The following is a 15303-nucleotide window of genomic DNA, read 5'->3' on the forward strand; positions in this document are numbered from 1 at the left end:
AAAAAAAAAAAAAAAAAAAAAGCAGAGTGGCACACACGGGGGCAGCGTGCACCGCTCAAAAGCAGAACCTGGCCAGTCAGAGCCACACGCGGCTGCTGGCCAGGCTCTGAGCAGCAGGATTGCCACTGCTGCAGCCCTGGGAGCCCCTCAGGGCCCCAGGTAGAAGCTGATGGCACCAGCCCAGTGCTGGCCCCAGCCTTCCCTATCCCACCCAGGATAACCTGCTGCATGCACATGGCATGGGCATTCCCCAGGGACAACTACCAACGGCACAAGGTGCACTGCCACTAGTAGTCCCCAGGGCACCAAATGTCTACACTCATCAGGATGTGGCCTCCAGGTCCTCTCTAGCCCTACTTCTCTATGACTCTAATGGTGAGTGCATGTCTTCCATTCTTTTTATTTTTGCTGTGAGAGTTCATTCTCTTACAGAGTTGCTGTTTAGTTTCACCCACATAGTTGCCTTGAGGGCATTTAATGCAATTGATAAGGTATATGACATTTTGGGAAAGGCATGTGTAGGAACCCTGGATTCGGATGGTTTCTTTATGGTGGGTGTTGATAGTATTGGCAGTGGAGATGTGCTGACAAGTTGAGCATTTCTTGCCAAGACAAGGCTATGTTCCATTTGAGGTCTGTTGGGCAGGGAGAGTTTTCCTGTGATGACGAGTTGGGCAAGGTTGGGGGTCTGTTTGACAGCCAGAAGTGGAGGGGCTGGGAATATAATTGTTCACTATTGTTCCTCCCCTCAAAGTACAAAATGCTTAATTAATTCCTCAGGACAGCTTCTTAGATTTTGAATGCCATGTTCCCTATATTTTCTTTCCTCTTGGTTCTGAATAGCTATGAAGATTCCTATTTCATTTTCTGAGACAGAATATCCATATTTGAGTAAATTTGATCAAGAATGTGCGTGCTATTCTTGCACGCTTCCTTTCCCATCCACAGACACTTAGGGAAGAATGGAGAATGCTGGCCTCACCAATGTACTTCAGCTGTGAAACTGCCATCTTTTTGAGAGAGCTTTCATTCTACTCAGATTCACTTTGCAATTAATTTTTGACAGGCAGGCACTAATGCAACCTCAGAAATAAATGCTCTAAAATGTATAAAAACCTTCAACCGGGCTATTAACAGGTCAATGGACTCAATTTGGCCCTGGGAGGACTAGACTGGATCTTACTTTATATTAAAGCTCCACTCATGAATGATTTATAAAAGGGTTAGTAAATGATTGATAGATGTTAAGAAATTTTCACAGATGTGAATAGCATGTGTCAGACTACAGATGGGTTATAAGCACATTGGGATAAAGTGTTATGGGTGATTATAAGCTTATAACCTTGGTCCAGATTATAAGATTATAACCTGGGTCCAGATCCTGAAATGGATTTAGGTATGGCACCTGGCTCTGGGAATGAAATCTACATACCCAGGTTAGACATGTCCTAAGGCCCCTGTACTTTAAAAGGAGGGAGTAAGGCAGTTAATGACTGGGATTCACAACAGTGAGCATTCTGTGAGAGCAGATGCCTCTACAAGACAGTAGGAATGGGGACATGTCTGAGATCCCTCATCTCTCCCAGATTTAGGTGCCTACTCTGGGTTGAGCCCTTTTGTGAGACTAGGATTGAAAACCTAAAACTCCTGCCTAGACTTTGGTGCCTAAGGACACTTCATGTGTAGGCAATTGGCTCATTATTTTTGTTTATAGATTCATGGATTGTAAAGGGTTGGAAGGGACCTCACAAGATCATCAGGTCCAGCCCCCTGCACTAGGCAGGACAGACAACTGGGGTCAGGTGAACCCCAGCAAGGTAACCACCCAGTCTCCTCTTGAAGATTTCCAGGGTAGGTGATTGCACCACCTCTGGAGGCAGCTTATTCCACAGTCTGGACACCTTAAATGGAAAGAAGTTTTTCCTAGTGTTAAACCTGAAACAGTCTTCCAGGAGTTTATGGCCATTACTCCTGGTTTTCTCCAATGGCGCCCTGGTGAACAGTTGTTCACCAAGCGCTTGATGCATTCCCTGATATAGTGGTAAGCTGCTACCAAGACTCTCTCAGCCTTCTCTCTTTTAGGATGAAGAGACCCAAGTCCCTCAGCCTTACCTCGTATGGCTTGCCATGCAATTCTCTGATCATACGGGTGGCTCTTCTCTGGACGCTCTCAATGTTTTCCATGTCCTTGTTGTCATGCAGCACCAAGAACTGGATGCAGTACTCCAGCTGCAGTCTCACCAATGTTGAGTAAAGCGGAAGAATAACTTCCTTGGTTTTGTTTGAGATGCATTGGTTGATGCGTGCCAGAGTACTGCCTTGTTGGCTACAGCATCACACTGATGCTCATGACGGCTCATGTTCATACTATGGTATATTATTACCCCTAGGTCCCTTTTAGTCATGGTGCTAGTCAGTTTGGTGCCACTGAGCCTGTAAGTGTGTTGTGGGTCCTTTGTCCCCAGATGCAGCACTTTACACTTCACAATGTTAAACTTCATCTAGTTCTGATCAGCCCACATTTTGCATATGCCTATCTTTTGCGTACGAGTCTAGTGGGTGGAGTACTTGCCAAGGAAATGGGAGATCTGGATTTTAAACCCTCCTCAGCCTGTGAGGACTCAAACACACATCTCTCACTTCCCATAAGTGTCCTACATATCATGCTATTGCATGGTATCAGGGAGGGCATACTCTCCCCTCCTACTGAAGATGGGCAACTGGGTCGCCAAGAATGAAAGATTTTTGAGGCTAGAAGGAGAACAAGTAAGAGGGAGTGTGCTTCTGCAGTCTATCAATGAGAAGAGGAAGGAGGGAAGATGGAAAGCAGGGTTCTGATCCCTGCTACCAAGCTTATTTCTGTTTCTTAGCCATTGACTGTCTCTTGTAGTATGCACAAACAGTCCTGGCAGCAACAACTGGAACTCAGATCTCTCCTCTCAAGGAGCATCTTCATCACTGGGCTATAAAAGCATGCTTCTGTTCTCTAGCCCCATAGCTGAAAGGGATGGAAAGTGCCCCACTGAGAATGTTGCAAGTCCTGCTGGTTAGAACATTCTTGGGAAGTGGGACACTGGTTTGAATCTCCTTGGGCTGAGGAGATCTAGGTCTCCCAATTCCTAGATTATTTTGCAAAAGATGGGCAGCACCATCATTGTCCTTGGAATGAGCTCCAAAGTCCTCCCTGTCATTGTGCATTCAGCATGTTTTGAGTGCTCTCAGGAACCCTCAAGGAATTTTGCTGTCTAATCTGTGAATCCCAAGCTGCCTAACATAGGATTTAGCTGCTTAAACAGTTGGCTCAGCCAAGATGGAGGTAGTTTGGAGTACATGCTAGAGCTGAATTTCAGTGTCTAATCTAGGTCAGTTTTTAAATAAAAACTTAAGTGTTAGCAATGTCTCAACATCCACAGTGGTTAGGCAGGGAGTTTGTGAATTGCTCACCTGGAATGTTGTAACGAAATTCTGCTACAAGTACAATTAAGGTACATGAATCCTTGTTTGGTCTGACTCTAAATCAATTGGTTACTCATCTACTAAAGCACCTAATATCTATTAGTTAACTGTTCATTAACCCTTTAAAAATGGAATCTTAATGCCAGAGCCAAGTTTGTTTTGCATGTTTAGGGTGATTATCATGAGATCAGCCACAACCACAACCCCATCTTCAGTCTAGGAGTCCAACGTTTTTAATTTCTCCTCAGATAATTTATCAAGATTAATGATTCCAGGATTAAATAATAATAGGAAATGACAACTTCTAGAATTAGATATGCCAAATCATTTATCATTTTCAATAACTGCCATCAACCCCAATTTGCAAGGATCAAACTGACAGAAAAAAGTGGAATTATTAATGAGCTAATAATTCTATTTCTCTTAGGGTCTGTAATTCATGATTCATTTAAGAAACTGATCAATTACATCATGATGGTTTCAAGTCAGCCTGGGTAGTGGCAAAGGCAGGGCAAGCACTGGGGTTGAGGTACAGAGAAGAAGAGAGAAGGAAGAGAATTACATTCTCAACCAGTGAAAAGTCTTTGGCCATTAGGTGTGTGCTCCTGTTATCCCTCTTGAAAGTATGCGCTTGTTTTGCCATTATACTCCAGCAGCTGGCAAAACCTATATGCATGGACTTATATGTACCTAAATAATTGAAGGAGGAAATAGAACTAGAAACTGAGACTAGCTACTTCATGTGTAAGTAAGAGCCACACCTCCTCTTTTTGGCTTATTTTGATTTTCAAAACAACATGTCTAGATACCTACATAATAGCACTAGAGTGGATCAGTTGTTCAAACAGCCTTCCCAGAAGCAAAACAGTAACCAACATAGCTAATAACTCAACCTCATCAACTACTTTGGGATGGATACAAACATTGGTCAGAAATTCCAGATAAATGTAACTCAATCTTAGCTTAGATGCTGAAAGCTACACTGTCTTTTAATTCAATGCAATTCTTGCCATAAGAAAAACCGTCACTGACCTCTGCTGTCAAATAACGTCTTAATGTTGCTATTGATAGACATTTTAGCAGCGTATGACAGAAACACAAGGCATTACAACAGTATTTAATGAACCGACTACCTCCAGAATTCCATAAATATTTATTTATTGCTATATGATCAGCTAGTAAAGATCAAGGTGGAAATCATGGTGCCACTGAAGCTGTTGGAGGTATCCCCTTGGCTTCACTAAAGTCAGAACTGTACCCCATGGGGAAAAAAAAAGGGTAGCAAAAAATTCCAGTGCAGAAGTTCAAAGATGTTTCTCATATATTCATAATTACTGTGTTATTAAAGAAATAACATCTTCTTTAAGATAATGGCCTAGACAGTGTACACTGATGCTTCAAGTTGTTGTGCTCCATTTTTGATGCTCTACCAAAAGCAATTTAAACTCATCATAGGCAAAAATAACTTCTGATTTCCCCTCCATACACTGTGGCTGATCTTCCTCTCTCTTCCACTACTGTAGAAGATACATTCTCCTAGTCATTCAGGCCCATCTTTTTTGACTTGGCCTTTATGCTTGACCCACAAGTCTTGTTGTTTCTGCCTATATATCCCATCATACATATACCTGCTTGTTTAGAATGTCAAAGTTATGTACCCAGTCTCCTTCTCTCCCGTATTGCTACTTGCCACCAGAGGCAGAAGGAGGAAATATTATTTGCGGGGGCTGAGCGCGCACACACACACCCCTGGCCAGCAGGTAAGTCAGTGGAGAGGAAAGGGGGGAGGCAATCAAAGGCCCCACAGTAAGGGAGGGAGTGGGGCAGGGGCTGGAGTGAATGAGGTTCCGGGGTGGGTTGTGGGATGGTCAGAGTCTGGGAGGCTTGTCCAGGGGTGTAGGGCAGCTCTCGCTGCTGCTTGCACCCCAGGGGAGGCACAGGGGGCACATGCCCCCTGGATTTGTGTGCTGGGCAGACACAGGCTGCCACTGTGGGCTGGGGCTCTCCACCCTGCTGCTGCTGAGTAAGACCTTATTTATTTATTTTTTTACCTACTATGCAGTCATCTCTGTATACACTACTGTAACAGAGGGTGGCATCCAAGCAGTCCACAGCTGCCTGTTGTCCTAATCAAGCAGAGTTGCCTGATTGGGGAACAGAGTCCAGCTGGTGTATATAACGGCTGGGTCCTTGAATGACAGGGGTAGCAGTTTGCTGCTACCAGCTGAGCAGGCAACATCCAGCTGAGCTGCTGCCTGGAATACCTTGGAGGTAAGGGCTGGGGGTATGGGGAAGGAGGTTAGTAAATGATTCTGGGCATGGCCTGAAACTGCACCCTGCTGGAGAAAGGTGGCCTGGTGGAGCTACCTGTGGTGGGGTAGTTCCCAAGATATGCCAGGCCAGTTACCTCCCTGGTGAAAGGTGGGTAGGGGTGCCTGAAAACCCCAGCTCCCACATCCCTGATGGGTTTGATCACGGAGGCAGGGCCCAGGTAGGTGGAGGGACCTGTGGCAGCACCCAGTCTTGCAGGAGAGCCTCGGAGTATTACAGAGCCAGGAGTTAGGCTCCAGGGGGATGGGGCCCTGAGCCTTGGGGAGCAATTAGGGAAGCTCCTGGGGCAAAGGGATATGGGTAACTTAGAATGTAGTAGGACAGGGCTTGGAGCCCTAGTCCCATAGTGAGGGGCTTGGTGCCTGGGAACAGGACTGGCTTGTAGTTCAGGCATGGGGCTTATGGCTGGGAGAGGCTTGTGGCCCATGGACAGGGCTTGGAGCCCTAGTCCCATAGTGAGGGGCTTGGTGCCTGGGAACAGGACTGGCTTGTAGTTCAGGCATGGGGCTTATGGCTGGGAGAGGCTTGTGGCCCATGGACAGGGCTTGGAGCCCAAGGACAGAGCCTGGAGCCTGAGGAAGGGGCTTACAGACCCAGAGAGAGGGCTGGGAGCCCAGTATATATAGAGAATGTGCTAAGTCCAGGTGTGAGGGCAGGTTAAAAAACCTGGCCTCACACCTGTGAGGGCGCTGGGACCTCAAGCTCCGATGGGGAGTGAAAGTCCCACGTGAGCCTCTGGAGATTGTGCCCCAATGCTAGCTAGTGGAGGAAACATCTGCGAGGCACTGGATACATTAAGGGGAGCTCGGAGTGTGTACAGAGGCCCTTGTCATCAGGGCAGGTAAAGGGCAGTCTCCCGCCTGCTTAACATCAGATAATAAGAACATCAAGGCATGGCAGGAGAGATGGGTGGGTGGTTAGCCTGGAAACAAGTGGGCAGGCCTACATTGACACTGGCCCTGGGACCCCTACTTACAACTACACTGAGATGAATCATGACAAAAATATTTTTTGCAATAAAAATAAAACATGTTATAGTAGATGTTTGACTCTTAGCATATGACCTGTTTTTTTTCTGGTTCAGATAGCAGCCCCCACTCCCAAAAGCAGTACTTCTGGTAGGCAAGAGGAGGGACTTCCAGTGGCAATGGTCAGGGGTTCGGCATAGGACTTCCATTCCCAAGGTAGTGACCAGGGGGCGAGGCACCTCCAAGGGGTGGGGCTACCTTTGCAACCCTCAACAGCTCACCAAAACTCATTAAACAGCCCTCCAGCCAAAATAAGTGTGCATCCCTGCTGCAGAGCACTTAATGCTTTCTGATGCCCCAGAACAAGACTATTTCCTTCTTGGAAATAGTAGTACAGCACAAGCCAACTCAGTGTAGTTTTGTATTCTTTGTGGGTTTTTAAAAACTGATGATGTCAGTACAGCTCGGACATCAGGTAAGCTCGACCATATAAGGTGTTTAATCCCTCAACTCCCATCAATTTCAATAGGAAATCAGTTTGTATAAAGTGTCTTTAAGTGGGCCTCACAATCATCAGTTCATTAAGTCCTACAATAGCTCAGCAATTTAGTAGTATTATTGCTTATGCAGCCAAATAAGTTGAAGTACAGAAAATTATATATAACCTGATTTTCAAAAGTGCTAAGCCTATGCATTTCCACTGACTTCTACAGGAATTATGGGCGCTCCGCACCTATGAAAAATCAAGCCACTTTCAGGTGATTTGCTTGATATCACACACATTTAAGAGCTGAGCAGAGAAAGGAATGAACCAATCCTGACTGCCACTTCTATTTATAGCTACAGAATTAGTCTTCAGTACCAAAACACAGGTGTTTTACAATACTAGAAATTGTAATTTTGGCATATTGAAGTATCAGGTGATTTTATAGCAAATTTTATAAACTCACCTACCACTTGCTACAGAAATAGTAAGATTATACATATCACGTCTCCCTACACAGTGCCCCAGCTTAAACCTCCTTGCTCAACACCTTCCCAAATAGGAAGGTCCTATAGCACTAACATTGTATTTGTCTCTACTGTGGGTACCTCTGTACTTCTTGGGTTTGGTCAGAACTAGAAGTAAAAGCACAGGAAAAAAAAAAACTCCATGTACCTCCAGACCCGAGACAACCATGATATTCTAGAAATCTTGTGAAAAAATAAAACAAATATTTTCACAAGCTTTCCAATAATTTTCAGAAGCAAAACAAATTTGGATAAACCACCAAACTGCACCCCAAACCTTTTCCCATCACTGTTCTGTGAAATTCTGGGCTGAAAGCAGTCAATAGTGAACCTTCCATGAAATTACTCTGATAAGCTAATAAATATACTGTATTAAAATTTATCCTAACATAGTCCATTACGTCACTGGGACTGTATAGTAGGCAAATAAATTTGAAATATGGCCATACACTCAAGTCTCTGATTAACTATGAATTAATACTTTAAACAAATATAATGTTGTTACTGTGCTGGCCACTGTCTTGCCTGACAGAGTAGAGAATGAATAAGTGACCTTTAGTGTTAAAAGCATACGCTACTATAGTTCGAACTAAATAGCCAAGTTCCTTAGTAGGGGATTTAACAGTCTCAAAGGTCCTCTCTGCAGCAGGCATAAAGAAGGACCTGTTAAACATTCATTAGTGAGCTATTATTTCCAGCCATTATGAATAATATCTACCTACCTGTCTTCCTTCCATTGCTCCTCGCATTTCCTTGAATGTTGAACTAAATTCTCCAATGAAGTCATGCTTCCCATTGGAATCCCAGTCCCAAACTATGCACTGGTAAGAGAAAGGGGGAAAGAAAAGAGGAAAACATTTTTTTTTTTAGGAAAAGAAGTTTGTACGAAAAAAGTTCACAGAAGAAATCCCAATATCTATTTGGTCAAACGTTATATCCTGAAAAAATTAAAATATATTCTTGTCAAGGTCAGAGTGAAACGACAAATGAAATCTCAAAAAAAATTGCCAAAACAGAGACATGTGAATAATATTATTAGCTAATGGAAGTAAAGTTGTGTTCTTGGTGAAAGATTCAGATGAACAACTTATATAGTTGTGTATAAAAACACCTTGGGTATAATTGCATACCAGTATTTGCATGGTGTTCTGAGTTATAACATATAACCCTTTCAAATGCTTTGCAAGGATGAACAAACTAATCTTCATGACACCTAGATGAGCTTGATAAACATTTTACATTGCCTGTTTGAATTTTGTAAATGAGAAACAAAAGTTACAGTGAACATCATCCTGGCCACCACGATGGCTGAAAGAGACCTTGGGGTTATGGTTGACCACAGGATGAACATGAACCACCAGTGTGATGCTGTAGTCAACAGAGCTAACAGCAGGCTGGGATGCATTAGCTGATGTGCCATAAACAGGGATAAGGAAGTGATACTTCCTCTCTACTTGGCGTTGGTGAGACTCCAGCTGGAGTTTTGTGTCCAGTTCTGGGTACTGCACTTCAAAAAAAGACATGGAGAATCTTGAAAGGGTCCAGAGAAGGGCCACAAGAATGATTAAGGGCCTGGAGGACAAACCTTATGAAGAAAGGCTAAGGGATCTGGGACTGTTCAGCCGGGGGAAGAGGAGACTGAGTGGGGACTTGGTGACAATTTATAAATATTTAAGGGGTGAGTATCGGGAGCTGGAAGAAAAACTGTTCACTAGGGTACCACAGGGGAGGACATGGAGCAATGGCCATAAACTGTTAGAGGATGGTTTCAGGTTAGATGAAAGGAAAAACTTCTTTACGGTAAGGGTGACCAGAATCTGGAATAGACTTCCCAAGGAGATGGTGCACTCCCCAACCTTGCAAGTCTTCAAGAGCAGACTAGATAGACACCTTGCTGGGATCATTTGATCTTGGCAGTATTCCTGCCCAGAGCAGGGGGGTTGAACTCAGTGATCTTTCGAGGTCACTTCCAGTGCTTAATTTCTATGATTTCTGTGATTCTAGAATGGTCACGAAGGTTGTATGACTCAATGTTAGGTGGTCATTCTGAGAACTCGATGTCTGCTTTCCCAGACTGCTAATCATTTGCTGTTTACACTGACTTCATCTGGAACTATTGGTACTTGGGACTTCTAAAAAATCAGAAATAAGCTCTCTCAGGTGGAATGCACAAAAACCAAGCAGCCCAAAATCAGAGATCCCATTAGAAAATATTACCCCTTGGGGCTTTTTCCTGATTAGAAAGTTCTGGGATTAGAATGCTACAATTCCTGGCTGTAAACATTAAAGCATAATGCCAAATAATGTATAAATAACTTTGAATGAGTAGCCTGTTATGTTTAAGGTTGTAGAACTATATTCATTTCATCCTCCTGCTTTCAATACTCCATAGTATCATTTGTAAATATTGGTTTTTTTAGCTAACTTGAGAAGATGTCTTCCTCTTGAATTTTAGAGGATTTAATATTTAATGATTTTGATTAATAAAGACCAATTGCTTAAAATAACAACTGACCAAGTAGGCATTACCTATGAAAGCTTATGCCTCTCTGAACTTGAAAGCCCAGAACCTCAAGTGCCTCTGTTTGTTCTTTCTGGCTATCGCCGAAGGAAAACACAGTCCAGCTATCACTTCTGAACTTGAACAGGGCCGATATTAGTCTCTCAAGGAAAACATGGTATGTCTATCTCCCAATTGGAAAAGAACTGGGAAGTTATTGCAGATTATGGATAGCTAGGTACTCCTTGCAAGAGCTCTAATGAAAAAGGTTATCACTAGAGTGGAACAATTGCACCAACTACAATTTCCAAATAGCCTTCAAACAGCCCCATTTAGAACACATGGCATGAATTGAAGCTGGAAGTGATAAACATGAATAACTCAGCGGAAGTCTGCATGTGAAATACTGTAATTGGTGTGTAAACTGGACAACTGAACCAATCATGCGTTCTAATTCAGCAAACTCACTTGGTAGGGGAGGGATGATTGCTGAGTGCCAAATTACTGAGATAAAAGAATTGACTGGCTTTCAATTTTTTCCTTAAAAGCTCTCCAACTCTGTCACAGTGAGAGCAAAATGACGCACAGAAGGCAGCAGCTTGTAATGGAAAAAACCAAACCAAACCAATAGCAGCTTTACCAAGTCCCCATATAATGCTCTTATGTTGCAGATGTGAAGCCTGCAATAATAAATTGTATTTGATTAACATTGTTTAATCAAGATGTACAGTTAATAAATGGCAAACTGCTTAGCGTCTTGGTACTGAACATGTGCCTATTTCTAGTAAACCAGCTTCAAATGTAGATTTAAAGTGTTATTTTTAATTCCATGTCAGTCAGCTTCTTTTATCCCTGTAGCCTCTCAATATTTATCATTGTGGAAGCTGCATGGGGAAGTTTTCACTACATTCATAGAAGTGATGAATTCTACTAAATTCAATGATTAGCCGTTGCTCATTTTAACACTTGTATTCCTTCTTACGGGCACGTTTGTTGTAGCTTGTACCTTCCAGATTGTTTCCTATTTGGAGTTCCTCATAAGTAATTAGTAGGTTAAGTGTCTTTGACCCACAAAAAAGGATGTGCAGTTGCTACACAGGAATGATTGTGGGGAATGCTGCAATCATGTACTTATACTGTTCCAGACTCTAGTCAATGGGAATGGTTGACTGATTAGACAACCCCTGATTCTTGAGTGTTTTGTCATTTTTTCACCATAGAAACAGTATTTTTTGACCTTGCTATGAAAGTATCCCAAAGGGACAGAAAATCCTGAACTCAAATGAGCAAAAAGATTTTTCTCCCAATATGGCACTGAGTTACTTGATGACAGGTCTGACAGATGAAAGAAAGAAAAACATTCCTGCATGTGCAACAAATACAGAATGGAGTTGGGTTTTCTGTTTTAAGGAAAGTCTCTTGAAACATAGTTAGAAAAAGTATTTCCATCACTCAGTAGAGATGAATGCTTTATAATGAAATCTTCATTAAAAACTGGTACGTATTCTTAATTGCGATGCACGACTAGTAAGAAACAAAAAAAGTCTTTGCAATAAAAGTGAAATTTTAAAATTATTTCTATTTGACAGAGTTTGAGATGGACCCATATTCTACCTTGTGTGACATTTCCTCTTCAATTATATTAATAAATGAAGTTTACATTTTTTTTTACTGAAATTCTTTTCTAAATTATCTTTTGCCAAGGACAAAGTTTTCAGAAGGAAATCGCTGTACTCATTAAAAAAGAAATTTTTCTATAGTGATGGCAAAATATTTTAATGAGAGCTTTTTAAAAAATGAGTTATAAAAGTATTGGTAAAAAGGTCACAGACAAATTGAAGAAACATTAAAAACTTGTTTAAAAATCCAACTTTTAAAAAAACATGTTTTGAATGAATGTCATTTATCAATTATAAATGGTTTTCAAATTAAAAACTTCAAGCAGCTCCTGTTTGCAGTTTGTCAAATTAAGCTCAGATTCATCTTCCGGGATGAATATGAGAACAGACCTAATGTTACCACTGATTCCAAGCATAAGCTGGTTAGATGCTTTTAAACAGCAGCAACAACAATCAAGAAACAATCAAGAGCAGTTTTGCTCTTCTCCCACAGAACAAAATTAAATGGCTGGTGTGATAGACCATCAATGCACAATTACGTTGAACCCCAATCATTAAATAACTGTTTAGGACCTTTATGTTGATTGACTAATAACTGGAAGTGTTTTTAGAGACTTATTTTTCAGCAGAAAAGGAAAACCTAGGCACTGGGTTTCATTGATTTCATAGACATCAGGGCTGGAAGGGACCTCACAAGATCACTGGGTCCAGCCTCCTGCCCAAAGAGGTCACAAAAGTCTTTGATGGCAATTTTTTGGTTCTTTGATGGAAATCCTTGGTTTATATTAAGAGACTCAAAACAGTTATCCTACCAAAATATGGCCAATTGCACCATATTGCTAAGGACAATATATTTAAAGAATATATCCAACTTTGTTTTATGTTAAGATGCATCAGTCTCCAAATCTTATATTTACTGTATACTGTTCTGCTTTAGGCTTTTAAATTAATGTATATATTTTATAGCAGCTCTGTTCAATGTGTAATTATGTTGTCTGTGGGATAAAACTTATGGGATAGATTCACCTGTTTGCTTCACCTGAGTTGCAACACACTGGCAAAGCAAACCATGACCAGTTTATCATTGGTTTGCATCCTCAAAGTGGCCCAAAGTGGCTGCAGCATACTAGCAAATCTGATGTCTCATTCATGTATTACATGCCAAAAGAAACATGTAAATATAGAACTGTTTAGGCTGCAAAGTCGAGTATTTGGAAACTAGGAAGTGTTTGATTTGAGACTGTCAAGACAGCTTTAATTCTGCTATCACTACCTTCCCAGTACCTTTTTTGTATAGTGAAAGAGGTAGGGGTCATGTGAAAGAATAATGATTATTAATGATCATCATAATATCCACAAACAAGGGAACCTAATAAAAATTTACAGAAATAAAAGTAATGTGAAATTCTACCAAATCTGAATGGAAGAGATTTACACCTATTTTTTCAAAGTGTATAAACCTAGACAATAGAAAAGACCAAGGAATTAGACCCAGTAAGTCATGTTATTTTATGACATTACTGTATCATAGCATATTTGTTCTATAATGAATAGTTAAAGTTTTTTATTAAACACACAGCTATGAAACACTTCAGAGTCCAACTTGACTGGAAAGCAGATTATCTGCTTTCCCTCTTCCGACATACATCAGCTAGTAAGCACCCAAAGCCAAAGAGAATGAATACGCTTAACATTTGAAGAGATGTGCAAATGTGCCAAATCCACTCTTGCCTCATGGCCGAAGCCGCAGCTGCCATTACAGCAGGATCTCCAGAACGCACCAAAATGCTGGCTAAACACAAGCGGGTAGCAGAGTAGAGGCAATCTTTGGAAAATGCTGAGGTACCCGACCAATCAGAAACTTCCCACCTCCCCCTGGATTTAATCCACTGTAAAATTTGGACAGTATTGACCCACATCAGAATATTTGGAGACAAATGCATTTAGCAGAGAAAGATCCCTTCTTTCATCTATGGGGTATTAGAAATAGTCCAGGGTGTGGTTGTGATCATGAATCAGTGACTACAGACAAAGTCATATGCCACTACCAGGTGTAATCATCTGCCAGCACTATTTTTGACATCTACCAGGCCACTAAAGAAGATGCTCAAGAGCACACCAACCTTTGGATTGTCATATAAGTTGCTGATGACCTGCTATACATATTTTAAAAAGCTCTTGAACCATAGTGCTTAACTAGTGGCAAATTCTGCTGAATGGTTGTGTAGTATCAATCAATTTTAGTTAACAGAAAGTAAAATGATTCAGTGCAATAGCGCTGGGCCAACTTTTTCTACAGCCGTAAGCCTCTGTCTGCGAAACAGAAAAAGAAAATTCAAATGAAGGGAGACAGGTTCATGGAAGTCTGAATGAGGACAAGCTGCCCCCTATAACAACATGTTTTGTACTCACCTTTGCACATGCTGCTAAAGTTAAGAGGATAGGAACCAACATTTGTCTTTCAGTAGGTCGCAACTACTATCAGAAATCCAATTATAACTAAACAGTTTGAACTCTCTCCCCCCACCTGTCTTTTCTATTCTAATTTCTCTCTCCTTACGCTGGTCGCCTTTAAAACTTCCTCTGCTAGGCCTAGAGGACTATTTAAAAAGACTGTGCATATAGATGTCATGACATGCCACATGAATTCGTCAGCGTTATCTGGAGAATACAGATGCAGGTGAAGACTATAGGTCAGTGGTTGGCAACTGTTTTCTGGTGGTGGGTTGGAAAGACACAGCTCATGCACAAAGTAGGCTCGTACTAGGACACAGATGCTGCCACCACTGCTTCTCCCCATTGTCCAGCCCAGTGCAGCATAGCTCTGCATTACTGCAGGAGGCTCCACAGGCCAGATCCAGCTCATGCACCGTGGGCTGCCAACTTCTCTGCATAGTAACATATCATCTCCTCCTCCATCCATTTTTTTAAATACACATGATTTCAGGGTGAGTATTGTTTTCAAATCAGCAGAGATTTCCAGAAGTATACTTCAACTCTGTGAAAATCTGAACGTATTCCAGGGAAATGGATGATTTAGGTTACTATCCAGCAGGGTACTCAAGCTTTAAGTCTATCAAAGGTCCAGATAAATTCAATGGAACTGCTCACATTCTTAGTATTAGGTAGATATTTACAGTGCCATAGCAAAAAGGGGGTGGGTGACTAGTGGGGTGACTGCCCCAAGTGCCAAAGCAAAGCGACACTAACAGGTGCTGCCCAGCCAGGGTGGGGCGTGGGATAGAGCTGCAAGAGGCTCATTTGAGGGGGTGCAGGAACAGGAGAAAGGGGTTCCTGTCATTGAGTGCACTCCTGGGCAAGAATGGGGGGGGGGGGGCCCACCAGATCGGATCTGTGCGCGGGGCGGGGGGGGGCTGCTACAACAGGCTTGGCCCCAGGGGCCAACCTTTGTTTCTAG

General features: G+C 42.1%; 1 protein-coding gene across 1 annotated transcript in view; it reads right to left on the reverse strand.

Moving 5' to 3' along the window:
- CPNE4 (copine 4) overlaps positions 1–15303 on the reverse strand; it is a 367095-nt gene that overhangs the window by 88808 nt on the left and 262984 nt on the right. The window contains exon 7 of the mRNA XM_019508845.1: positions 8489–8587. Within this exon, the coding sequence (XP_019364390.1) occupies positions 8489–8587 (99 nt within the window). The remainder of the gene's footprint in view (positions 1–8488; positions 8588–15303) is intronic.

The sequence above is a fragment of the Gavialis gangeticus genome, unplaced genomic scaffold (genome assembly GCF_001723915.1).
Source record: "Gavialis gangeticus isolate Ggan-Ray unplaced genomic scaffold, GavGan_comp1, whole genome shotgun sequence".
In the NCBI taxonomy this organism is placed as follows: Eukaryota; Metazoa; Chordata; order Crocodylia; family Gavialidae; genus Gavialis; species Gavialis gangeticus.